Source organism: Cebus imitator, unplaced genomic scaffold (genome assembly GCF_001604975.1).
Source record: "Cebus imitator isolate Cc_AM_T3 unplaced genomic scaffold, Cebus_imitator-1.0 Scaffold191, whole genome shotgun sequence".
Classification (NCBI taxonomy): domain Eukaryota; kingdom Metazoa; phylum Chordata; class Mammalia; order Primates; family Cebidae; genus Cebus; species Cebus imitator.
This window is the reverse complement of record NW_016107506.1, coordinates 2,711,764-2,739,496: the sequence shown is the minus strand read 5'-3', so window position 1 is coordinate 2,739,496 and position 27,733 is coordinate 2,711,764. Positions and strand designations below refer to the sequence as shown.

The 27,733-nt window shown below is 35.8% G+C and overlaps 1 protein-coding gene across 35 annotated transcripts in view; it reads right to left on the bottom strand.

The window, feature by feature from the left end:
* Positions 1-27,733, bottom strand: part of MAP2 (microtubule associated protein 2) — a 303,522-nt gene that overhangs the window by 68,993 nt on the left and 206,796 nt on the right. For 27 of the 35 annotated variants that reach the window (XM_037745066.1, XM_037745079.1, XM_037745071.1 and 24 more), the window contains one exon: positions 9,419-9,703. In XM_037745066.1, the coding sequence (XP_037600994.1) occupies positions 9,419-9,680 (262 nt within the window). In that variant the 5' untranslated portion in view covers positions 9,681-9,703. Of the gene's footprint in view, positions 1-2,860; positions 3,062-9,418; positions 9,704-27,733 lie in introns of those variants that run through there. The other 8 variants (XM_037745086.1, XM_037745088.1, XM_037745089.1 and 5 more) reach the window with 3 other exon arrangements.

Sequence of the window (27,733 nt, the reverse complement as noted above, 5' to 3'; positions counted from 1 at the left end):
TTTTTTTGAGACAGGGTCTCACTTTGTTGCCCAGGCTGGAGTGCTGTGACGTGATCTAGGCTCATTGTAACCTCCGCCTCCCAGGGTTCAAACAATTCTTGGGCCTCAGCCTCCCAGGTAGCTGGGATTCCAGGTGTGTGCCACCACATGCAACTAATTTTTTTATTTTTAGTAGAAGTGGGGTTTCACTATGTTGGCCAGGCTGGTCTTGAACTCCTGACCTCAAGTGATCTGCCCACCTTGGCCTCCCAAAGTGCTGGGATTACAGGTGCAAGCCACTGTGCACAGCCACCTCTTCTTTATATTAATTCAAAAGATATGTATTAGCACATATTAAAGAAAATAAGCAATGTGTTATATACAAAAAGGAAAAAAAAAGAGATGAATGAAGTACAGGTTCTACCCCAAAGCATTTCCAACCATGACTAGAATAGAAACAAATAACAAATAACCTCAATAAAATGATTGCTATGATCAATTGTATTAGCAAGATATAAACATGGTACTTGGGGATGTTCAGAAGAGGAAGACTCATTTGAGAGAATAAAATCAACAACAGCTCTTTATATTTGATGGTAGACTTCTGAGAACCTTTGCTGTAGGGTGGTACCCTTCCAAAATGTTTTTCCGACGACTTGTTGCACAATGCTGCATGGAAATGAAAACACCGTAACATAAACTTGCCCATTTACATTGGGCAAATGTAAATGTCACAAAAGAAAAAATTTTAGATCACAGAAGACTGATTATTCATGCTGCAGATGCTTTGCAAGAATCAGAGGTGCTCATATGCCAGCATCAGTTTGACCTGTGTTTACAAATTAAAAATTTGGACTGAAAAACTTGAGTCTAATTTTCAGGCTGCTTAAGTTGAATCATATCTATTTAGTATGATTTTTCTCTGAATCTTGATTCTTCCTTATCTATTTTTGCCTAATGCCTTCTTGCATATTCCTGAAATCGAATGTATTTCACTCTCATTTCTGTGTTCTAATAACCACCTAGCATTTGCAAAAATTGTTAAAAGCATTTTTAAAAGTTGCATGAGAACCTATGACATATGCTTTCCCCTTTCTTTGCTTATTAGCTTGGCTGATTTTTGAACTGTATTTTCTGAGTGTTGCTGAATGGTGACTCATTCAGTGAGACGAGCTACACCTGAGCTGGCAGGACATGGTTTAGTGTCCTTTTCCCCCAGGACTCATGATGCCAGGTCAGATAATGCTGAAGCTACCAGGTCTGCAATGCAGCACCAGTTGTTCTGTTCATCCTCTCCTGATGTGATTTCCAGACTCCCCTGACAGTCAAAGCACGTGCTTTATGTAATGTACTGGGAAGCAGTGAAGTGTGAGGGAATGAGAGGAAGAGAAAAAAGCTTGAAACACTGAAGCAGAAAGAGTTTATCTCAATAGCGTGGAGGGGAAAGAAGAGAAGCAATAACTGCTGAGTACTCTCCATTCTACTTACTAACTTCCCAACCACAATAAAATCAAACCCAATGTCAAACCACAAGGCATCATTTGGCATACAGTGGCAAATATTTTCCTCAGACATATACAAGCAATATAATCAAAGAATATACATATGTGTGTGTGTGTATATATATCACTTAAAAACACATTACTGCCTGATGAGGAATATATTCTCAAGATATTTGAGCAATTTATTTGTTCAAAACTATTAGATGTTTTATCTTTTATTTTTTTTGTCTCTTTTGTGAGGAGAAAATACTTCGAAATATAACAAAGGACAGATAAAGGCCATGCATAATCCTAACCAAAACAAAGGCTTAGACAGTCCAAAACTGAATCTAGAAGACTCACTTCCGTTACTTATTACTTTCATCTGTTCACTAAAAATAAAAAAAGAATTTAAAAATTGTTTTTATTTTTCTCTAAATGGAGGTTTTCTAAATCTCAAAAAATTGAAAAACATTAAAAGAAAATATGATGACAAAATATGACAGCAAATTAGAGAAAAGATCTTCGAAAATATAGGATGAGAGATCAAGTAAAAATTACAATGATAATTAAATTATATTTGCACTTAAAAACGAACTAGAAAGAATAATTTTTACAAATAGGTCTGACTGTCAATGGCACAAATCTGTTGCATTAAGATTCAAAGTCAACAAAATAATTTTTAAAGTGTCAGTGGACCAAAAGGTCTGAGAAAATACTTTTTTTGTGTGTGCTTATGATGTAATTCTGACATTTGGCATAAAGTAAGATAAAAAATGAGACTGATTTCCACAGTCCATGGGAGGAATTCTCTTGAGGAACACACATAGGAGTATATGTGATTACAATTAACCTCAGTTTTTAAATATCCTATTATATTGTATTAGATAGAGTCTTTCTCTTCACACTTTAAAGTGTTTATAGTTAATTAAAATTCCAAGGAATAAAATCATACTTCAGTTTGTTGAGTCATAGGGTTTAATGGAAACGAGTCTTGAGAAACCAAGTTTTCCTCATATTTAGATTCAGAATTACCGTCTTAAGAAAATCTCATCCCACCTTAAGACTTGACTAAAGAGCAAAGCCAGATTTTTATGGGACAAATTACCTTATAACTGCGCAATGAAACAGAAAACTTTATCTGATGTTGATTTTTTCCTCTAATTTGTAAAATATCAAAAGCTCCAGCTGGCAATACCTGCTAATTACAACCTCGTATTGTATCAAGAATAAAAGACACAATTCTTTATTATAATATCCATATAAGCTAGCCCTAAATTAGGTTCAGATCCTATTCATCAACAAGCCAAGCCAAATATTATGATTGAAGCTAATCCCCACAACCAGCTTCACCTAGTAGAGAGACCATATAGGACAAAGCAAATGTGACAAATACAAACCTCGTGGAACTGCCTTTTCTATCAGTCCTTGTCTTTCTCACTCTTTCTAGCCCCACATGCCTAACCTTTAGAAGGAAAACACTGAAAAGATCCCCATTTTCTGTCATCCATCGGTGCCACCAGGCCCAGATGCTTCGCAGTGAGGCTGTGTGGTTTTCTGCAGATCCACCCTTGAATGCTAAATAACTCTGCTCTGCACACTCCTCTCTCTGCGGAGCTCAGGGAAATGGCAGCCAGAGCAATGAGTGGTTGGCATGGCAACTAGGAAAAGAAAATCTGCAACCTCTCACATTGTTAGGCGAGCCTGTTTATTTGCTTGGGGGTTGATGCGGATGGCTTTAGTCATTTTGCAGGAGAAATGGCTCAGTGCTATTTTGCTCTGCATAAATTAAGATCATATTACATAGAATAAGCCATATTTTAAATGGGATGCTGACTCTGATTAGTAAATCGTGAATCTAGAAATGGAGGCATGGGAGAAAGGGAAAGGTGAGAAAAGGTAGGTTTGGATCTTCTGAGACTGAAAAGAATAGAGAGGAAAGTTTTATTAAACGCATATTCAGCTTTTTGCATGTGAGAGCTGCCAAGCTTTTCCTTCATGTGTTTTCAAACTTAATAATTGCAGCAACAATAAAGTATACATCTGAATCTGTTGGTCACTTGGCTGCTGGAGTTATGTGGATGTGATAGTGCAGGGTCAGGCTTTAGAAGGCTCCCTTGGTGAGGATCCTGAAAAAGTGACAACGCAAAGTCTGGAAAAGCTTTTCCACTCCTGCCTGTTTGGCGGTGGGTATGCCTGGAAATGATGGGAAGACAAAGGAATCCTGGTAAACTGTGGGGGAATAAACTGAAGACTGCCTTTTAATCTTTACATTTACCCAAGGAGATTGCTGATACTAACTTTTGATGGTCACACAGGCACTTTCTACTGTACATTTTTTTTACTAGTGATCACTGCACTGTACTTTAACATAGTCAAAATCACCAAAGCCTGATTTTAAATAGGTAAAAACTGTTTTGGTATCAATAAACACCTCAAAATTACCTCCCCTTTTTCTCTACTCACATTAAAAACTAGGAATAAAGTTATGATATCATATCACTTAAAATTACATGAATGTGGCAGTTCTGGAATAGAAGAATTGTCTGCTTTGCCTGTAATTGATAACTGCTGCAACTGTTGCTATTCTGAATGTGGCAGGTGGGGATGGTGGACAGAGCACTTGTCTTTAGGGCAAGAGACCTGCATTCTGGTAGTAGTCATGAGATCTACCATGAAAAGTCATCTCCCTGGTCCCTTCCAGCTTTCAATCATATCATCGACAACTGTGACAGAAAATTAGCAGTTTTCTAATAAAGAGCAAATCCTGACATTTGCAAAATCAATCCTGAGAGCCAGAAAAAAATACTCCCACCTAAAAATGCCTTGACAGCTTTCACAATGAGTAGCACATTTATAAAGCCAAGTAAATTATAAACTATAGAAAAAAAATCCATACCACTTCTTGCAGGTGGCACAGTTGAGAAGAGAGTTGCATGGGATTCCTGAACACTGTGTTCACAATTAACCTCTCTCACCTTCTTACTGTGTAAAACTGGCAAGTTGCTCAGCCATTCTATGCCTTAGTCTTCTTATTTGTAAAATGAAGACACTAATGACAGATATCCTTATGTAAATTGCAAAAAGATGAAATGAGATAAAAGACGTGATGGTGGTTTAGAAACTGGAGAGCACTGTGGCAGATTGCAATTCTATATAAATTTCTAAGCTGTAGTTTTATATATATTTCCATAATAGTTCTGTAAGCAATCCTTGAGGGATGAATAGAAATTAGAAAATCTTTCCCTCTCTTTAGATGAAGTGAGCAACAGCAAAATTATTACTTTTCTGGGTGAGGTCAGAAACATAGAAACACCACTTTGTCTGCACATCCCTCTTTTTACTGCTAGAAAGTGCAATATTCAAAATGATTCTATAAATAGACACAGTAAAAAATAGAATTTGATATAATACTATTAAGGGATGTCAAAACCAGCTACACTGCTAAATCACATGCACAATGATTATAGAAATCAATTGCTTTTCTGTGCCCTTAAAATGTCATTTGAAAGGTCACTTTCCATTTTCTAAAATAATTTTCCACTCAATATTTTACAAACTTTATAAATGTCCCTTTTGTCCTCTTAAAAGATCTTGATACAAATTCTAATATGAGTTTGGGCCCCAACTCAGGAACTGAAACTTAAGGACAAGGCTCCTAGTTATCTTCAGAGCTGAAACTCTGTGGGGACCAAAATGCATTCCTCTTGCTTTCTTCAATACAGATGACATAGAAAAGAGCGGAAAGAATTATTACAGGCCATTACTCTTATTATTTATGCTTTGAAAAACAATTTTAAAATGATGCTTTAACTTAAATGTAAGACCTGAAGCTATAAAAATCCCAGGGGAAAAAAAAAAGCCTAGGAAAAACTCTTTTGAACATTGGGCTAGGCAAAAAATTATAATGACGAAGACCACAAAAGTAAATGCAGCAAAAATAAAAATAGACAAATGGGACTTAATTAGACTAAAAAGCTTCTGCACAGCAAAAGGAATAGCCAATAGAGTAAACAGACAACCTACAGAATGGGAGAAAATATTTGCAAACTGCACATCCAACAAAGGACTAAGCAATTCAAACTCAAAAAAACAAAAACAAAAACAAATATCCTCATTAAAAAGTAAGCAAAGGACATGACTAGACATTTCTCAAAAGAAAACGTACAAGAGGCCACTAGGTATATAAAAAATGCTCAACATCACTAATCATCACAAATGCAAATTAAAACTATAATGAGATATCATCTTACACCAGTTAGAATGGCTATTGTTAAAAAGTCAAAAGACAACAGATGTTAGCAATGATGTAGAGAAAAGGGAACTCTTAAACATCGTTGATGGAAATGTAAATTACTATAGCTTTTATGGGCAATGGTATGGAGATTTCTCAAAGAACTGAAAATAAAACTACCATTTGATCCAACAGTCTCACTACTCAATGGAAAATAAATCATTACATCAAAAAGACACCGGCACTCATATATGATTGCAGCACCATTCACAACAGCAAAGGCATGGAATCAACTTAAACATCCATCAGTGGATGACTGGATAAAGAAAATGTGGTGTAGATATATGATGGAATACTATGTAGCCATAAAAAAGAAAAAATCACATCCTTTGCAAAAACATGGATGGAACTAGAGACCATTATCCTAAGTGAAATAACTCAGAAAATCAAATACCAGATGTTCTCACTTATAAGTGTGAGTTAAACAATGGGTACACATGGACATTAAGATGGAAATAATAGACACTGGAGACTCAAAAAAGGGAGAGGGTGGGAAAGAGGTAAGGGTTGAAAAATTACCTATTGAGTACAATGCTCACTATTCAGGTGATGGGTACACTCAAAGCCCAGACCTCATCCCTATGCAATGTATTCAAGTGACAAAGCTGTACTTTTACCCCCTGAATACATAAAAATAAAAATTAAAAAAAATAAAACAAAGACAAAGATAAAAATTATGCTTTAGACTTCATAATGAAGATGAACACTGAAGGAGTGGGTGAGGGAGAATAAGGTAAGGACCTTGGCTGAAGTGAGCCCCACTATAATGAAAAAGAAAAGGGGGAGGAAGATGATGATTGTATTTTATTTATCATGTGATATTATTTATAGACATGGTTAAAAGAAACAACCTTGGAGAAAATATTTATGTTTAAATGCAAAGAGGGGACTATGGCCAAAAAGGAAAGTAGAGGAAAGATTTTTGGATTTAATCAGTAATGTCCTGGACACTACAACATATAGCTGTGGACCTGATGTCACTGAGAAATGCTTCATGCGAACAGTGTCCTGGGAAATATTCTTTACAGGGAAAAATGTAATACACTGGTAGACTGTATAAAAGAATGAGCTGGTATATAGACCCCTGTTCCTTTTAAAAATAATCATATCAAATATAATGCCATTTCATATCTATGGTCTCCATCGCCAAAGGATAGCCCTTCTAAATACCGTATTTGGGATTTAAGAACATCTGTTTATGCTGGAGATGATTCTCATTACACAATTTGTGAAACAGCTGTCAAATCATGAATGATAAAATTTGTTATTTTGTTAAATTAGAGTTTAGAGAGAAATCTAATTGCACATTAATTCATTACTGGAACATCTTCTGTAGGTATTAAAAGATAATATTTTACATTGTCCTTTTCCTACAGATTTCTACACATGCATATCTCATGGATTCAATACTTGGTCTGTTATTTCTAGAGGAAAGTTAATTTAAAAATCACACCATAGTTTAATTTGGATTGACTATCACCATGGTAACCCATAGCTGACTGTTTACAATTTTTGTCACTCAGAACATACATACAAAACCTTTATAATCAGTCTCTGAAAGGCAATACAAAATGTGTTTGATACATGTTGAGCTGAATTTAAAATTACCTCTTGATGCTCCTAAACCCATCATTTTTTTTTTTTTTTTTTTTTGAGACGGAGTTTCGCTCTTGCTACCCAGGCTGGAGTGCAATGGCGCGATCTCGGCTCACGGCAACCTCCGCCTCCTGGGTTCAGGCAATTCTCCTGCCTCAGACTCCTGAGTAGCTGGGATTACAGGCACGCGCCACCATGCCCAGCTAATTTTTTGTAGTTTTAGTAGAGACGGGGTTTCACCATGTTGACCAGGATGGTCTCGATCTCTTGACCTCGTGATCCACCCGCCTCAGCCTCCCAAAGTGCTGGGATTACAGGCGTGAGCCACCGCGCCCGGCCCTAAACCTATCATTTAAAAGAAACATCTGTTATCTTTTAAATGTATATTATCATCTCAGAGAAGCTGGTGATGACACGCTGACTTGACAAACAGATTTTTCTGATGCTCTCAAATACTTAAGACCACTGAGCAGACAAAATAGTGCATGGTGTTGCTTTTTACTGCATGACCAAGCACACTGCAGTGATTTTTTTTTTAGTATATTACAAGCGTTAATAACTGGTCAGAGCCCAAGGAATGAAGTAAGACTTTTCAATCGTTTTCATCATTAACGTGAAAAGGACTTTCTTCTTTTTATATTTATTTATTTGTTCCTTCATTCACTCACTAATCAACACACATTTATGGAATACTGAAGGTCTAATGCCAGGTGCTGCAGGATACGATGACGAAAAAAACCTTGACCTACCATACTCACTCTTTCCTTCCTCACAACCAATATGCTATAACATGCCCTCATGCCACAATCCCTTCAAAATCCTCTTAGTTAGTGCTCCTGACACCCAAGTTCCACCCTCTTAAACTTCTGTATACTCAGTTACAGAAAAATATTACTTAATCAAGGGTGTTACATCATCCATATTGATACCACCACTATCACCAATAATAATAAAAGTAACTAATAGGTATTATTTCTTGAGCCATTCACTTTATATACTTTACTATCTTATTTAATCCTCATTGTAATTAAGAAAGGTGAAAATAATATTGTTATTTCACTCTCAACCACAGTTTCTTACTAATTGAATGTACATGCCTGTGGGGCACCGCACAGCTTCTCAAATCCTGGGATCAGGTTGGACACTATCACTCTCTCTTTCCATTTCACATGGATTTCTGCAGGGTACTGTCTTTTATCAGAACAATTGCTGAAAACCTATCTTGCAAAGATATGATATCTTCAAAAGGAATATAGTGTAATGTAATGCTTACACTGTGCACTATCTTGAGCAAATAGTTCATGCAGTGTTTGACAGATATTATCACTGTTCCTCTTGAATATTTAAAACACCTTGTTGTATTCCTGTGAATTTGCTGCAGCACCCTAAGATGCTTTTGTGCATTTAGGAACTTTGGCCCTAAGTAGAAATAGTCCCCTTTCAACTTTGCCTTTTCTTACTGCTCATGTGGCACGTACAAGTTATGAGTTGTATCCAAATAAACATATGTACAAGTCTCATGTCTGCTCCAAGATCATCTAATCCACAAAGTTCAGGGATCATTTCTTGCACATGCTCTGGCACAGAAGCTAACACCACACCTTGCACGTAGAAAATGCTCAAATGTAGTTTGAGCATTTTGAATGAGGAGTTAAAAAATTATAGTATTTATATATGTATTTTACATTGTTCTGCTCTAAAAAAATATGCTTCTAATCAATCTATTGGATTTAGGTCCAAGATCATTCAAGAGAATTTTTTAAAAAACTATCTGTTAAGTTTTCTTTCAATGAGTTAAAATGCTGACAGTTTCTAGCAAAACATATATACTCAGCCTGCAAAAATTCACATGATAAAAATTAAATAGGGGAATGGGATTGAGAATACAGCTAATGTGAGGAAATGTCAAGTTAGTTGCCATGATTTTTCTCTTATTTCCTCTGACTGACTGGAATTTCAGTCCCAGCACTAGTGAAAGAGGATCAGTGCTGTATATTAATTCACTTTCAGACTAAACTGACTTCAAAGCACAAAGCAAGCACTTGGTGACAGCAGAGCCCTTAGTTACCTGCTGTTTCTCTGTCAGCTGAGGTCAGCTCTCCGTTGATCCCATTCTCTTTGGTATTTGAATAGGTGCCCTGTGACCCATGCTCTCCAAAGGCGCCCTCTTCATCCTCCCTGTATGGGAATCCATTGGCACTTCGGACAAGTCCTTCCCCTGCTCCGCCTTGATCCTTAATCTCAGGTGGGTGTGAGTGTGCAGATGCCTCTGTTAGCTGTGCTGAGGTCCAGTGAGGCGCCTTTGCTTCCTCTTTCCGTTCATCTGCCATTCTTCAATGCCTTGTTACTTCTCCTGCAATTGAAAGAGGAAAAATAGTAGCTATCACTTTGGGGAAATCTGATCTGATATTGGTTTTACCAAGATTGGAGAAATTTGTAGCAAATCTAGTGGCTTTCTAAGTCAAAGAAAAGATGTACAATAACCTATGTTTAATATCAAGAATGGATCAATTAGTTCATCTTGAGTTTTACAGACTGTTTCTGGAATATTGGTTCTTTTAAAATAAGATTACTGTCAATTTATACATATTCCTATTTGTAAAAACAAAACAAAAAACAAAACAAAACAAAAAACCCAAAAACCAAACCAAAACAAAACCCAAAAAACAAAACAACAACAACAAAAACCTAGTGTTTGGCATTTAGGTACACATCTTAAAGAGCTTTCATTGAATATGGTCTTGAATGTTGACTGTACGGTAGAGTCAAGGAATCCTGCAGAATAGGAAAAATCTGCAGTATGAGAAAACTGGGTAGAAAAAGTGGGAGAAAGAATGACAGCAGGAATTCTACACTATGCAAAATTGTCCTATGTACTCTCTTAAATCGTGACTTTCAGTAAAATCTGGAAAAGACAATAACTAATATATTAGCCTTTTCGGTTTCAAGGGCGTTCAATTAAAGCCAGAGGTAGGTACACTTTTCTGGATATTGTGAATTAAAAGAAAGATAGCTTTAACTTAATTTTTTTTGACGATTACATTAAACTCTTCTTGTAACTTAATTTTTAAAATAAATTTCCTGTACCCTATCTATAGACTAAGAGGAAATAACATTTTCTATTAATATAAATCTTACAGAGAGAAAGGAAGTAAATATAGCATTGGGCTTACATCCTATCTTATGGCATTATTTCTTAGCCAAATCAAATAAGATCTGAAAAAGCTAAACCATTGACATATAAGAGGAAGTTGTAAATTATAGCAAAGGATGAATGAGTTGTGGAGGAGGTGTTCTATACATGTTAATTGGATGGCAGATATTGTATGACCTTCTCTTACAAGCTGATATTACCAAGTTTAGATATGTAATTGACAAGAGGTGATTCACCACTCAATTTTGGAAAGCAGTTGCCCACGATGTAGCCTCATTGATGGCTTATTGTCTCCACAGTAACGATGACAACACAGGCAATAATGTCTTTGATGGAAACTAAGAACATCTTCCTTTTTTCAAAAAACTATCTCTAAAAAAGACCTCCAAACAAGTAAGCAAAAATTACATTAAGACAAATCCACTTCCTACTACCAAGCTCTGTTTGGAGAAAGTATAAATAAATTAAAGTTTTCCCATCAGATTACTAACAAGCATTTGTCTGGGGATTTTTAACTGAATTTTGTTGCTATCCTCCACTCTCTGTTTCTCTTCATAGCAGAAAGAGCTAAATGAATTAATTCATTTAAACCAATTTGACTACAGCACCAAATCTCCCCCAAAACTGATTCCCAAAACAGCTCATTTATCTTCCCTAAGAACATATTTAAACAGGATATAAAAATTTAGTTTTCAAAACATTGTTTGAAGGGCTTATGATCAATCAGAGACTATCCCTACCTCACTAACTATGTGTAAAGAATTACATGCACAGGAGAGGGCTCAACACAGTTCCCGGCATGCCCAATAAACAGTAGTTATTACATTTGTTACTGTTTATTACTTATATCATTAATCATTATTTATACAACATTGGCCTAGGAATAGGAGCCTGAAAATTTGGTGAGTGCAATAATGAGAGTTACTTGCAAATCTGTCCCCAGATGTTGTGTAGGAATGAATGGCTGTCCCAAGATGGGCATAGCAAATGTACCAGACACGGTAGCCTAACGAGAAGAGAATTAACCTCAGAATTAACCTCTCCCTGTGTACATTGGAAAACTAGCTACATCTTTTCATAAAAACCATTCTGCAGTGTTCTACACTCCATTCTACCATTTTCTTCCAGTCACACATCAAAAGATCTAATTGAGTAGCCTAAGCATTGTGTTTCCATTGAGTTGTGGCATCTTCATATATAAAGAATGGAGGAAACATCTAGATTCCATTGTAACCTTTTGGATCACAACATTTTACTGATAGATTCTTGCCTACCTCAGTATCCTAATCTTTATGTGCTTTTCTTTTGTTTTACCAACAACTTAATTAAGATTTCCGTATATTACCCAATTTATTTTGTGTACACAGAGAACATTGTAAATAGAAAAGGTTTCACATAAATAACATGCCTTGTTGATGTAGCTTTTTCTGAGTTATTAGGCTTTATATTTTTGAAACAATTTTAAACTTACAAAAATATGAAGCAGATACTACAGACAGTCCCCATCTACCCCCTGCATACAGTTTTCCCTATTTTAAACATTTTGCATCAGTATGGTACATTAATATAATTAATGAACCAATATTGATACATTACTTTTAACTACAGTCCATAGTTTATTCAGATTATTTTCATTTTTACCTAATGTCTTTTGTTTTGGTTTCAGCATCTCATCCAGAGTACTATATTACATTTAGTCCTCATGTCTCCTTAGGTTACTTTACGACTTTGACCTCGCAAGTTGTTAGTAGTACAAATCAGACACATCATAGGATACCCCTCTACTGAAATTTGTCTGATTTTTGTCATGATTATTTTAAGGTTATGTGTTTTGGGGAGGAAGACCACAGAGGTAAAGCATTCAGATGAGATACTAAGCTACATGGGTAGGAACACTATGAGCCTTCTGAAAGCTTTTGACATGCTACAGGATGTTTGAATCTCAGGCAAAGGCAGTGATGTGCAAAACATCCCAAGCCAATTGGCCACAGAACTCTTTTTCTAATACCACGTTTATTAACATCCTCAAGAGGATCTGGGAAATATTTAGGTTTGTATTTTAGCCTATGTTTAACTCTAGGAGTTCTAGCCACCAAATATTCAAAGCAAATAAAACAATGTAAGTATCTACAACTCTCAGTTACATTTGGCTCCTCTCATTCCCCTGCCATAGTGCTTTCTGGAATGGACTTCTCAGTGACCAAGAATCCTTATTTTAAACCTAGCAAACTTACACTTAAATAGACAGAGTGCTACTTGGTAATCATACCTTTAAATTATTAAGCAATTAATATTAAACAAATGTTAACGTAATTTGTTTCCAAGAGGACAAACATTTAAAAAATGAATTTCTTAGTATTTAATGCTTTAGAATTTTGAAATTTTTTATTGTACTTTAGGTTCTGGGGTACATGTGCAGATCATGCAGGATTGTTGCTTAGGTACACACATGGCAATGTGGTTTGCTGCCTCCATCCCCCTGTCACCTACATCTGGCATTTCTCCCCAGTGTTATCCCTCCCCGATCTCTCCACCCCCTGCTGTCCCTCCCTTGACCCCCATCCAACATTAAATTAGTTAATAAAAACTAATTTTGGAAGATGAAAAGCCTGGCTAATGGCACTGATTTCACTTAATACCAGAGACATAAACAAATCAAACTTATTACCTAAAAAGTAACACTCAACTTCCTAGTAATATTATTCAGATAATATTCTTTAAAATGTATGCAGATTAATCAGGTATTACTTTTTAATTTATTGAGCTTCTTGAAATGAAGATAGTCTAATCATTTAGTAAGTAATGATCATTTTAGGAGATTTCAAACTAAAATTAGCATGGCTCTGACAAAACTACTTTTACAGAAAATATAACTTGAAAAAATCCAAGACATTTGCCTCTATTTTAGGGAAAAGTTTATTGAACCAAAGGAGACACTATTTGGCCAGAATCATTTATAATCACAATATAATATTATTAAAATACCACCCATAAGATGATAAATTTCACTTATACTACTAATCAAAGTTTTGGGGTCAAAGATTATCTCCAGTCTTCAAAATGGTATTTTCAACATAGTTAAAAGTGATCATAGCCTTCTTTAATTTCTTATTCCTGATGTAATATTATTTTGACCTGAGTCTCTTTGAAAACCATGTGAATGTGCAATTAAAGGCTGGGCAAGGTTGTGCTCACCTGTAATCCCAGCACTTTGGAAGGCTGAGGTTGGAGGATCGCTTGAGGCCAGGAGTTCAAGACCAGCCTGGTCAACATAATGAGACCCCCATCTTACACACAAATTTTAAAAAATTAGCTGGGTGCAGCTACTCAGGAAACTGAGGTGGGAGGATCACTTCAACCAAGGAGAATGAGGCTATAGTGAGCCATGATTGTGCCACTGCACTCACCCTGGGTGACACAGCAAGACTCTGTCTCTAAAGAAAGAAAGATAAAGATAAAAAAGTGAAGACAAAGGGAAGTTCTCTCCAAATCTACAAAAGAAACTTTTTGTGAAATACTAGGAATTTTTAACATTCTTACAGTGCAACAGGAAACACTCTCCTCTCTCCAAATTGCCAAAGATCACAGATCTTAACAGCTCCAGCTGCCAAATAGCTGGACATCTGCCACACAATCCCTGCTTTGATAAAGCAAGCTGAGAAGCTGCCTGAACTCTTATTTCACTTCCCTGCAAAGCTTAGCTTGATAATGTGAGCAAGAAGATCTAAGACTAAGACAATGATTTGCAATTTATAATATATTGCAATGGGAATCTTGTTAGGACAAAACACAAATGTCAATTTATAATGGGAATACTGTTATGTGTGATATGCATTTTTTAAAAATCTAAGACATGGCCAGGTGCAGTGGCTCATGACTATAGCCCCAGCACTTTGGGAAGCGGAGGCCAATGGATCATGAGGTCAGGAGTTCAAGAGTAGCCTGACCAACATGGTGAAGCCCCCTCTCTACTAAAAATACAAATACTTAGCCAAGCATTGTGGTAGGCGCCTGTAATCCCAACTACTCAGGAGGCTGAGGCAGGAGAATTGCTTGAACCCAGCACACAGATGTTGCAGTGAGCCAGGATCGCACCACTGCACTCCAGCCTGGACAACAGGGCAAGACTCCATCTCAAAAAAACAAACAAACAAACAAACAAAAATCCCAAGACATTTAAATATCTGTTGATAATCAGGGTGAGATATTACACTTGACTTTGACTTTATTGTATCATGACTATTATGCTATACATTAAAGGGCCCCAATATTCTTCCTAGGTAAGGTATATTATGGAAAAAAAAAAGAAAAATATTGTGCTACCAGAAATGTTAGTTATGAATCCTAGTGGTGAGCTTTGATCTTTGCTACCTTGGTTGTTAAAACAATTTTGTGTTGACATTTGAGAGTTTCTATGGACACATTTATTTTTACTTCATCAAAAGTGATACTTCTGTTTTTTTAAATTCCAGCTTTTTCCCTTGATAAACCTTAGATCTGTTTTTTTCATTCTAATGTCCTTGGCAAGAATATGCACGTTTTCATACCAACTCCTGACCACTAATCACTGCTTCACTCTGAATAATTTCACTGATGGAAAACTACGAAAATCTAAGATTCTTTAGTGTTTGTTGATCTATCATTAACCTTTGATTCCAATGATGTAAGCCAAACTGTGAGAATTGGTATTGATCAGATTTCTAAGCTATTGATAATTTAAACTGCATCATCATATATCAGCATAATAAAATGGTTATATAACCAGAATAGAACGGTCTTTCTAGAGCTTAAATTTCAAGTTGAAATGGTGTGTGAATTAATTTCTGGTCTTTATAACATGTAAAATTCTTCAATTTTGTTTTTAGGTGGGCTTAATGTTTACATGTTTAACACTGTTAAGTAAAACAAGTACTTTGCCTCATTTTGATTAAAAGGTTTTGGTACCATGAATTATGAATTTTGTAAGTGATATGGTTTGGATCTGTGTTTCCACCTAAATTTCATACTGAAATGTAATTGCCAGTGTTGGAGGTGGGGCCTGGTAGGAGGTGACTGGATCATGGGGCTGGTTTTCTCATGAATGGTTTAGCACCATCTCCCTTGGTACTATCCTCATGATAGTGAATTCTCATGATATGTGGTTTTTTAAAAGTGTGTGGCACCTCCCTCCTCACTCTCTCTTGTTCCTGCTCTGGTCATGTGAGGTACTTGCTCCTCCTTCACCTTCCGCCATGACTGTAAGTTTCCTGAGGCCCCTCAAGCCTCCCTAAGCTGAGCAGATGCCAGCATCATGCTTCCTGTACAACCTGTGCAACTGTGAGGCAATTAAACCTCTTTTCTTTGTAAATTACCCAGTTTCCAGCATTTCTTTATAGCAATGTGAGAATGGACTAATACAATAAGTAACCAAATATTTTTATTAATTCTAGTAAAGAAGTAGAAGGAATAGAAGAGACAGAGAAGCAAGTAAAAAATAGGAAGAAACAACATTAACAAAAAGAATGAAGAAGGAGCAAAAGGAAACAGCCAGCTTAATATAACATGGGTACGATGGCAAAACAATTTTGGGACAGACATATTCCAATTTTCAATTACTTAATAGAAACTTCTTTACCTAATATGATAATTAATGTTGACTCTTGGAAACTCACTTTGTGGCTGATGGGTAGGTGTTTTAGTCATCACTGCTGTTACTTATCAGATTTCTAGCATATTGACTGAAACATCAATAATTCAATTTCTACTGCATTGGGATTTTCTTATATTTACATGTATGTGCTTTTAACATTTTCCAGGCCTAAGATTGTAATGCTCTATGTTTAAAATTCTAGAATTTTACTTAAGTACGTGTCTAGATACTTAAATGAATTCCTCTTTTTCTGTGTGTAAGAAAAAATTTGGACTTGCCCATAGGCAGCCCAAAAGTCTGCCTCCAAATCCATAACACTTTTGAGATGTGATTGCCCCTTACAAAAAAACAAAACAAAACAAAACCCATAATAAATTAATTTACATTGGAATTTAGAAATAAGATAACCTACATTGTGCTTATTTATTTTATTTCATATTTTTTGACACAGGGTCTTGCTCTGTTGCCTGGGCTTGGGTACAGTGGTGCAATCACTCTCACTGCAGCCTCAACCTCCTGGGCTCAAGTAATCCTCCCACCTCAGCCTCTCAAGTAGCCAGCCTCTCAACGAGCTAGGACTACAGGTATGTGCCACTTGCCCAGCTAATTTTTGTATTTTTTTAAAGAGTCAGATATAGTATGCACCTAAAGTAAAATTAAAAAAGAAAAAAAAGAGTCAGGATTTTTCCACATTGTCCAGGCTCGTCTTGAACTCCTGAACTCAAGCAATCTATCCACCTTGGCCTCCCAAAGTGCTGGGATCACAGGCATGACCCACCATGCCCAGCTTATTTTGCTTATTTCTGATAATTAGACTATCAGGGAATACATCTATTCCCCTATTTTCTTTTATTCCCAAGAATTGTAATGCTTAATGCAGTATTTACTTTATTCTAAATCCTGAGCACTATGTTCTGTTTCTTATTTTATATATAATTTAATTGTGAAAGTTATCACATCTTTTCTGAAATCCTGCAGAATATACATAAGTAAATCATAACTGTACATATTACCTTCTAACACTTTAGAGCATAGTTCTTACAATAAAGTTATATAATATTATTTAGCATACAATAGCTTATTTTCATGTAAAGCAAATGAAGTACAAAATAGGCAGCAATATTTTCCACACAAAATGTCTCATAAAACTTTAACACTTTAGACCTTTTTGATAGGTTACAGGTTAACAAACTGTAGCAGAAAAATCTGATTTGTTGGAATAAATTACTTAGTTTTTTTAAAAAAGGATTTCTCCTTTGTTCATCTTCCTTGGAATATTTTTTTAATTATCGTTCAAGCAAATGTTGCTAATAAGTGAATAACTTTAAAGTGATAAACAACTTATATTTGAGATAGCTAAATAACAACATATTTGTTGTTTATCTAAGTGTTATAAAACTGTATGTACAAATTGAAACTTAATGCATTTAACAGCTGGCTTTAAACGAGAAGCCTTTTCACCTCGACCTCCAGCTATTACTGCATTGTCTGAATATTGCTCCTGGAAAAAAATAATCTGATGAACTCTGATGTTTCCTGCATTTTGTTTTTTAGAGCAAGTATCGAATAGATATGCTTGTTTAAGTGTACCAAAAAGTAGTTCCTGAGCACATATGCCCTGAAGGCTTGCAGACACAAGAAAATAAGGTACAGCTGTCACATTTTCCACACTATTTAAAGGAAAGAAACAAGAAGTAAGCAGAAATGACCAGAAGAAAATGTCCCTGACAACTCTGCCATCAGTCTAAGCTACTGATGAATTTATTTTCTCTGGGTAACTCCAGAAGTAAGGATGCAAATCAGAAATACATTTTACTAAAAAAGTAACCATTTTCTAGTTTTCTACCCACTTAAAAATTTGAAGTTTTTCATACCTTTTCTTCAAAGCCTAAAAAGAGTTATGTGAAAGTAAGGTGTGCATAATCAAAACATGATAGCAATATAAAAACTATCAAAACGAAATTTGGTCATACACTGGCTTTCTTTCTTTTCTTTTTTTTTGAGACATGGTCTCACACCATTGCCCAGGCTGGAGTGCAGCGGCTCCATCTTGATTTGCTGCAACCTCCACCTCACAGCTTTCAAATATGTATTCAATGTTGAATGAATATTAATTCATTAGTTACCTACCTCAAGGTAAACACAGAAAGGTTCTGTCTGCTGTGCATGTTTGGCCAATTGGATAAGAGGGGAATAGTTTTGAATCCAATTTTCACAGCTGTCATGATAGAAGTACTGGAATTCAAGTTCTAATGCCATTTCATATGCTCCAGTGCATATGAAAAATAATGCCAAGTGAAACAAACTACCAGCCCCGAATAGGATCTAGTAAAAATATTTCCAAACCTATATATCACAGGGCAATATATAGGGGTCTAACAATCATAATAGAGATCACGTGACATGTAGATTTAGAAATATGTTTAAGATAAATTATTTCAATCCATCTCAGAAAAGGTTTTAAATCGCAAAAGTGAAATTATCATTGGTGATCATCCATTCCAATTGTGTCTTAAAGTGCTTTCAGTCAACTAGCTCACAGGTTAACGCAGATTTAACAAATTAGAGTTTCTAAATGTGGGACTTGCAAATTGATATTTTAACAAGCTCAATAGGGTGACTCTGATACATTGACATTTGAAAACTAGTGTTTTCAGCCAATCTTGCAGCACGGGATCTCAGAAAAGAATGAGGAGTGATAAAAATACACACATGAAACATCCCTATAGACTAACTGAAGAGAAAGGTTAAGGCAACTATGTTGGTAGGTCACATGACTATTCTCATGAATAGAAGTTCAGTCTTTCACTTCCTTTGTCCAGGACATTTATGATGAGTTCATGGAGTTAAATCAAAGAAAAACTGCTTGTATTCTAGCTTAACGCAGTGCTCTGTTGTGCCTAATCCTACTTGTAATGTCTTCAAAGAATGTTTAAAATTACCCATTGTCCATGGTTTTAAAAAAATCTACTTCACATTATGAAAACAATGACTGGGCAGTCCCTGGCATCTTCAAATTGTCTTTCAAACATTTATTTTAGACACTCCTTGACATTCATTAATGGTTTGTGATAGAAGTACACTTGCTTAAAATATCTCAAATTGAGTTACAGTTTTCTTTACCTGTTAGATCATTTTGGAGGTGGATGTGTGGTAACAAGCAGGGTGCAAATGTGTTGTAGATAACACTAAATTTGTAAAGCTCTCAAAGAAGTAATTGAATTATTTAATATCTAGATCATTGAGACATGTGTACTGAAAATATCATTAAGTAGAATAGAACTTTTCCTCCTAGGATTCCCACATAATCACAAATTCACTGGTTTTCTTTGGATTACAATATTAGAAAGATCACAAAGCACAGGAATAGTCGTTGATGATAGTTATTACCAGGCAGCAGTAACTACTCTCAAAAATTGGCAAAAGGAAAAACAATAAGGTCTTGGAAAATCTAAAGGGAAAATGCACTATGTGCCAGATAGGCATGTCTCCATTTTAATAATGTGCTTGGCACAGACAGTTCTAAAATGTTTTCTATGATGTGTTCTGCCCTATCATCGTGTAATGTGCCAGTTCAATCAAAAACATTGGCTTTATAATTTTGTGCTGCTACATATCCACAGATGAACAAAAGGATAAAACAACCAGTTGTGTAATGTAATTAAGCACATGAATATTGTTTCTCTTTTCCATGCAGGCTCAATTATGCTTTGTACTATTGCTATGCATATCAGTACCACAAAATGGAAACTTTTGTTTTGGTCCTTAATGGCATGAGAAGTTTGGGCAGAATCCATATTTTTGCTTATAAATGCTTAGAAGTTCTAAGGTTAAACGTTTGTTAATAAGCTGCCTGCAATTCTATATTCTTCCTCTTTGTCTTCTAAGAAAAACAGAAACAGAGGAAAAGGTTGTTGATAACATGAAAAAGATATGCTGAAAATCCAGATATTTGTTTCATATCTTCTCTGCTTTATTTCAGGCTGATTGTAAAATACCTAGAAGGATGACTCATTCTTCATCACATATCATGACTGATAAACAACCAGAAAGAAGATAGCTGGTGGGTGTATAATACGTTATTTCAAATGATGATGGACACAGATTAACATTAGGTTGTTGCTAGAAATAGATAAGATAATACAAATAAAGTAGAATTCCAGGAAAGTTGGAAGGGCTCAAGAAATGTTCCTTAGTACTTGTTATTATTTTATGTCTTCTATTTTTTCTTTTTTTTTTCTTCACAGACAGGGTCTTACACTATCACTCAGGCTGAAATGCAGAGACACAATCACAGCTTACTGCAGTCTCAAACAAGTAGGCTCAAGCAAGCCTCAGCCTCTTGAGTAGCTAAGACTGTAAGTGCACATCACTATACCCAGGTAAACCCCACCCCAACCACCAAGAGATGGGTCTTGTTATGTTGCCCGGGATCCTGGTCTCAAGCGATTCCTCTGTCTCAGCCTTCCAAAACACTGGGATTATAGGCATGAGCCACTGTGCCCAACCCATTTTGTGGTTTTAATTTGAACATTTTCAGCAATGGGATTCAGTACATGGTTTGACCCACACTCAAAAACTAAGAACAGAGACAGTAAATTATTTAACCAAATTAGACACTTCCAAAGAGATCTGGAAGGAGAAGCCAAATCCTAACATCTGTTACATTGCTTGCTGTTTCACAAAGCAGTGAGACTGGTGGCATAGGGCTAGAGCTAAAAAGAGAATCCAGTCCAGATAACAGCACTGACTTTCTAAACCTGCTCAATTGATAACAACCTACCATATTAAACTGGGTAATGGTCTTTATGTGACCATGGTATACAACTTATGCTTCATAGCTGTATACTATTTCTAAGTCAATTTTTTATTATATAGGAGGACTAATAAATAGCTCCTGTATATATTAAATATAAATAATATTTAGAATGCTTTAGAGCTTTAGCCTCTACCAGTAATTTTTTTTGTTTTTCTTTTTTTAAGCCCCCCCACCCCCACCAGTGATATTTAATTAAGCACTTCCATTTAGGTACTGGAGATATTGTGGAATAGGTAATAGATTTTCAATCAGAAAATTAGGGGTGAATCCTTGGCCTACCACTTACTAGTTATATAAACTTGGACATGGTGGTAAACCAGAATGTTAGTTTCATAAGTACGTAACTAACTATGGAGCCATTGAACAAATAAATTTTGACCTTTACATTAGAATTTTTTTTACTATATAAGGAGAAAAGAAAAATTCTAATCATAATAATTTTAATAAAAAGTTTTCTTAAATAAGCATATATTTAAACATCAGCATAAAAAGCTTAAGAGTAAAATTATAATTTGGATTTGGATAAATAATGTATTTTGTTTTAAACTTTTTCCAGTTTGGAATCTGATTCAAGAGCTGTCAGACTTGGTCCAGGTTCACTTAACAAAATACTGTAAAAGTAAATCTTCTTTGGACACAACTCTGAAGAACATTCGCTAGAATTACAGACATTCCAAAGGAGAATTTAAGCCATAAGTATTTATTTGTACCACCACAGAATGAAGATCCCTGGGTTTGAGATACCTGAGAGACACACTATAGAGAAGCCACTGGCGGGGACTGACAACAATCTAAAAATAATAATCAGTACTTGAGGGACCAGATGCTTCAGAGATATCCTTGTATTGTAATAGGGCCATGATCCACATAAACTTGGAGGCCATGCTATATGTCATGAACGAAGATGCTAGAATTAAAAATAATAAACAAACAAAACTCTAAAAGTTGGAGAAGAAATGGCAGTCATGAAAAGACGAAAAAAGGAATGGATAATTGAAACTGAAGAACGTATTAGAGCATAAATTCAAAAATTAGACTCCTGATAGTTTTCTATGAGTGGGATCAGTTTTTTGGCTGTTTAAGACAGAGGAAGTATGATAAAGTCCTGGAGAATTATAAACAAGATACCATTTGTTCTGTGCCCTTCTCTTTATGGGATCTGCTCAGTCCCTTTAACTTTTGATGAATAATTCTTTCTACACAAATGCAAGCCGTCTGACTAAAGCTCTGTCTCTAACATGTTCAAATTAAAATCACATTCCAAATATAAATGCAAATGGATTTACAGCATAATTATAGTATTTTTTTTCTTTGAACCTTATTGCACTCCTATCAGTGAGTATGTTCAAGCAAAATCTGAATGAACATCCTTTTATGAACATTATAGAATCAATTCTGGTTTTGACTGATGGGAGACTAGAATGTATGACTACTAAGATGTTGTCCAACTCTAAGATTACAAATTTTAATGCATTAAGCAATTAATTGTTTTTAAAATGTCTTAAAAATTAATGGACAGACTTCTATGTATCAAGTAGTAGGAACACACTGGGAATACTAGAAAAAAATATATATAGCTCTCACTTTGAAGGCAGTCAAATAATACAGTGTGGTACATGCTGTGACGGAGATAAGAACAGGAAGTTGTGAAGGTACATCAACACCTCCCGCCACACTAGGAAGTCAATCAACACTCCCTGGAGGAGGTGACATCTTAGTTGAGTTTAAAGAACAAGTAGGAGTTAGTCAAAGAAAGGACAAGAATCTTTCTAGGAAGAAAGAGCCTAGATGACCAAATCCTATATTTTTGTTTTTGTTTTGTTTTTGAGACTTGGGCTAGGTAACACCTTCTAGTAAGATCCCAAATTGAGCAATCTTCCAGTATTTCCATAACTCCAGCCCTCACTCTGGGTCAGAGATTCCTCCCTATCTGTCTCCGTCACAAGACTGTGAGCTCCTGGAGGAAGGGTGGTGTTTAATTCATCTCTGACCTCCAGCACCTAGTACAGTGGCTGGCACAGAGTAAGCTCCACAACAAATGCTTACTAAATAAATGAACAAAAAATAACTCATATAACACACAAAATTATTCACTATGGAACAGAAGTGAAGTGGGACGTGTGGAAATGAGGCTGTCGGCAGGAAATGGCAGAATCATAAAGGGATACGGTGAGCCATGGCCAGACTCTCTCCTGAAGGCCATGGGATGCCTATGAAAGATGGAGAGAAGAAAATGGCACACTCTAGCTTAGTTTTTAGGATGATTGATCCAGTTATCGTATGGAAAGTAAACTGGAAGAAGGCATGACTAAAGACAGAAACATTTCTCAGAGATGGTTGTTTGAAAGGAACAACTAGACATGAGCTATGGCAGTGTGACTGTGACTGAAACAAGGGGCTAGATTCTATGTTCAAAAAATGAACTAGTTCATTGCAGCACTGTTTATAATAGCAAAGACCTGGAACCAACCCAAATGCCCATCGACGATAGACTGGATAGGGAAAATGTGGCACATATACACCATGGAATATTATGCAGCCATCAAGAACGATGAGTTTGGGTCCTTTGTAGGGACATGGATGAACCTGGAAACCATCATTCTCAGCAAACTGACAGAAGAGCAGAAGATCAAACACCACATGTTCTCACTCATAGGTGGGTGTTGAACAATGAGAACACATGGACACAGGGAGGGGAACACTACACACTGGGGTCAGTTAGGGGGAAATAGGGGAGGGACGGTGGGGGGTGGGGAGCTGGGGAGAGATAGCAAGGGGAGAAATGCCAGATGTAGGTGATGGGGAGGAAGGCAGCAAATCACACTGCCACATGTGTACCTATGCAACAATTTTGCATGTTCTTCACATGTACCCCAAAACCTAAAATGCAATAAAATAAATAAATGGGGGAAAAAAAAACACAAAAATTGGCCAGGTGTCGTGGTGGGCACCTGTAGTCCCAGCTACTTGGGAGGCTGAGGCAGGAGAATTGCTTGAACCCAGGAGGGAGAGGTTGCAGTGAGTTGAGACTGCACCATTGCACTCCAGCCTGGGTGATAGAATGAAACTCCAACTCAAAAACAAAAACAAAAACAAAACCCAACACTTTTGTCTAGGGGTCAGCTGCCCTAGACAAAAGGGCAGCTGTTTGGCTTATAGGATGGTCTCTGAGGAAGGTGTAGATAATGGGGAGAAGTAGTATTTCAATTTTCTTTCAGGTACAAAGGGAACAATGTTTCATGAAGTAAAAAATGGGCTATTCAATGATTGTTTTATTTTTGTCTATCTCAGTGTTTCTCAAACTTTAGTAATGTATGATCTTCCTTTAATGGGTTGATTTCTTATAAATCCCTACCATTGACTAAAGAGCTTTTATGACAATGTTTCTTAAAATATACCAGCTTAAAGCTAGGGATAAACTTCTAACTCTATACAACTGTAAAAGCAAAACAAATTAGCAGATTAAATATCCTCTGCAGAAAACCAATAAATTAATTTGGTGTGACTTAAGATGTTCTTCTATTGAAACTAAATTTTTGCTCATAAAATAAATATGTTCTGACTTCTAAAAAAAAATGAACTAATTAGTTAAAACAAAACCTAATCCTCAAATTAATATAGTCTAATAAACTTACTGACTGTTTCATGAATTAAAGTTGCAGTATTTATTTTATCTGTCATCTATTTACATACATCTGTTTGTTTTGAAAAGAATGATAAAATATGTTTCATAAAATTTTCATGTGTATTGACCTTATTAGGTATGTATTTGGCTTGTGGTCCAGTTTATGATGTCCTGAAGAGTTCCTTTTCATTAAAATTTGTGCTGATTCCAGGCTTGGTGGCTCATGCCTGTAATCTCAGCATTTTGGGAGGCTGAGGTGGTAGGACTGCTTAAGCAACAGAGAGCCTAAATGATCAAAGCACTGGGCTTGATACAAAGGTGGTATTCAATAGATGATTATTAAATAAGATACTGAAAACAAAATAAATTAATTGATGGATTGATAATGGTCTGTAATGAGCATGTATCAGGTCTTAATTTAATTTTAAGACCGAGTAGCTGGGATTACAGGAACCCACCAACACACCGAGTTAATTTTTGTGTTTTTAATAGAGACAGGGTTTCACCATATTGGCCAGAGTGGTCTCAAATTCCTGACCTCAAGCGATCTGCCCACCCTGGTCTCCCAAAATTCTGGGATTACAGGCATGGGCCACCATGCCCAACCAGAACTGCTCCTTTTCTTTCTGGGATTCCAGATGAGCTGAGAAAAGCAGAATATAGCAGCAGTACACTTGCTTGCAGAGAACACTATACAGGTAGGTTCTCAGCTTTTGTTTGGAATTCTGTGATTTTTAGATTTTTAATGTATAGTTCCAAAAATTCACCTGACAAAGCTCTACAGGATCCTATACAAGCTGGGAAGTCTTTGTAGGCCCTTAAACATGGTAGACTCTGGATGCTAGAAACAACAGTTGCAGAATAGGCTTGTCATTACTTAAACTATAATGAAGAAAATAAAGTTAGGTTTTTCTGTGTGTTTTCCATGTACAAATATTTCAAACTATGTAATATAGTTACTCAGCTCTTACCATGAGAAAATTACAGTAAAAATATACATTGGTTATGTTACTTCCCTACAGTACTTCAATGAAGAATTTCCCTGTCCTCATGTTACAGTCAAATCTTACAATGTATAATTAAATAATGCATAGATATATGTGTATAGATATTATATATCAGTGTGTATATGCAATGTATTATGCTGCTATATTTTCAATTCTGTGTGTATATATATTTGTATATATATAACATTATCTGTGTGTATATATAGGTGTGTGTGTGTATACATTTGTGTATATATATAACATTATCTTATACTATAATTTTCAATTCCCCTTGCTTTTAAAATAAAGTTCTCTCTTGCATTCTCACACTCCAAAAACAGGACTCACTCCAATTGTAAACACATGCCAAAAAGGAACACACAAGCTCAAAACAAGAAGGCTTACACACTGCTTCCCAGTAGGAAGAACTTTCTAGTGCCACAGCCGTCTGTCTGTGTTAGAAAAAGGTCTTTTTTTATTGTGTTGGCCCTTTGCTCTTTATTCAGGATTGATTACTACTGGGTCTTTCCTAGAGCTCTGTTCACAATGGTTGTAAATGACTCAAGCTTTGGCACTCCCTCACTGAAGTATTTGCTTTAGTGAATTCTAAATTTCTCTGACAGAGACTACAACTGTCTCAGAATCAAACTGCCTTTTGTAGTAATTACTGAGCACATGGTACAACTGGAGTCCTTGACATTCATTAGGAAAGTGCAGAAGGTGGGTGAGAATAGAAAAAGAGTAAAAATCTCAAGAAATTACCAGGTTTAAGTAAATCATCACACTTCTTAGGAAGAAAGATTTCACAGAGACACTCAGAAGGAATCAGCCTCTGAGTTCAGCCACGCTGGGGTTTTGTTGGCTACTTAATCTCACATAGATGAAAACATTGAATTGTCTTTGCTTACATGCTTGTAGGAAAGGCCAGTTTTCTTCCCTTTGAAATGCTCTCTGATAACATAAGAATTCTATCAAATGGCCACCTACTCTCAAAGAGAAAAGGAGTTTTAACTTTCAGGGAAAAACCAGCAGTTATACACTTAACTGCCATGCAGTATTTTTGCAAACACCCAAGCATTCTGCATTCACAGGAAACAAAAACTCCATTACAGAATTATTTAGCAGATAAATTGATTTTGTAGAATATTTATCCAACAGAACAGGTTTCATGCAACACTGCAACACACTACATTCCTTTCATATAAATCAGGTGTACTGCTACCCTCCACGTAAACAGTAATGTTTATAAATGTCCAAACAAATAGTATGGATGGAGCAAACATAAAATATCATGTCAGGACTATATATGGTTATTGGTAAGTTCATGAAAACATCACAATTTTTTTCAACATTTTTGCAAAAGTGTCAACTCAGGGTTTTTTTTTCTATTAAACTTTTACTCTTTATTTTTCCTTAAAAGAGAATATATCCTTCTTCAGTACAAAAATGAGTTTTTAATTGGCCACGCCAATTTGTCTTTTTATAATAAATTTTAGAAACTCATTAAAGTACAAATATTTATTTTGTTCCATAATAAGGCTTTTTACATTTACTAATCAATTGATTTCTTTAATAAGAAGTTACTGAAGAAACCAAGAATGGCAATAGACATTATGCTTTTGAAGCCATTATCATTTTGGAAACAATGATTATTTCTATAATGAGAGTTATGTAAAATATCTAATTTATTATTTTTTCTTTTTCTTGTAGAGTCAGAGGTCTTACTTTGTCACCCAGGCTGGAATGTAGGGGCATGATCATAGCTCTCTCAAGCTTCTTCCAACTTCTGGGCTCAAGCAATCCTCCCACCTCAGCTTCCCGAGTAGCTGGGACTACAGGCAGGTGCAACCATTTCTAGCTAATTTTTATTTTTAATGAGATGAGATGAGGTCTCACTATGTTGCCCAGGAAAAATGCTTGCTTTCTCTATTATTGTGAGAATTAACTTCAAAACACTGGTGTTATCTAATACATTTACCATTTTAACATGATATTGAAGTTATGATCCATACTCTTATCTCTATGGTATAACTGACATCTATTTTTTGCCACAGCTTGAGCTATTTGATCCAAGTATTCAAATATATTAATTTGTAGACAGATTTGCCCTTGGTATAACAGAGACTGCTAACCATTTACCAAAATCTTTTTCCCTTTTATTTTTTGAGCA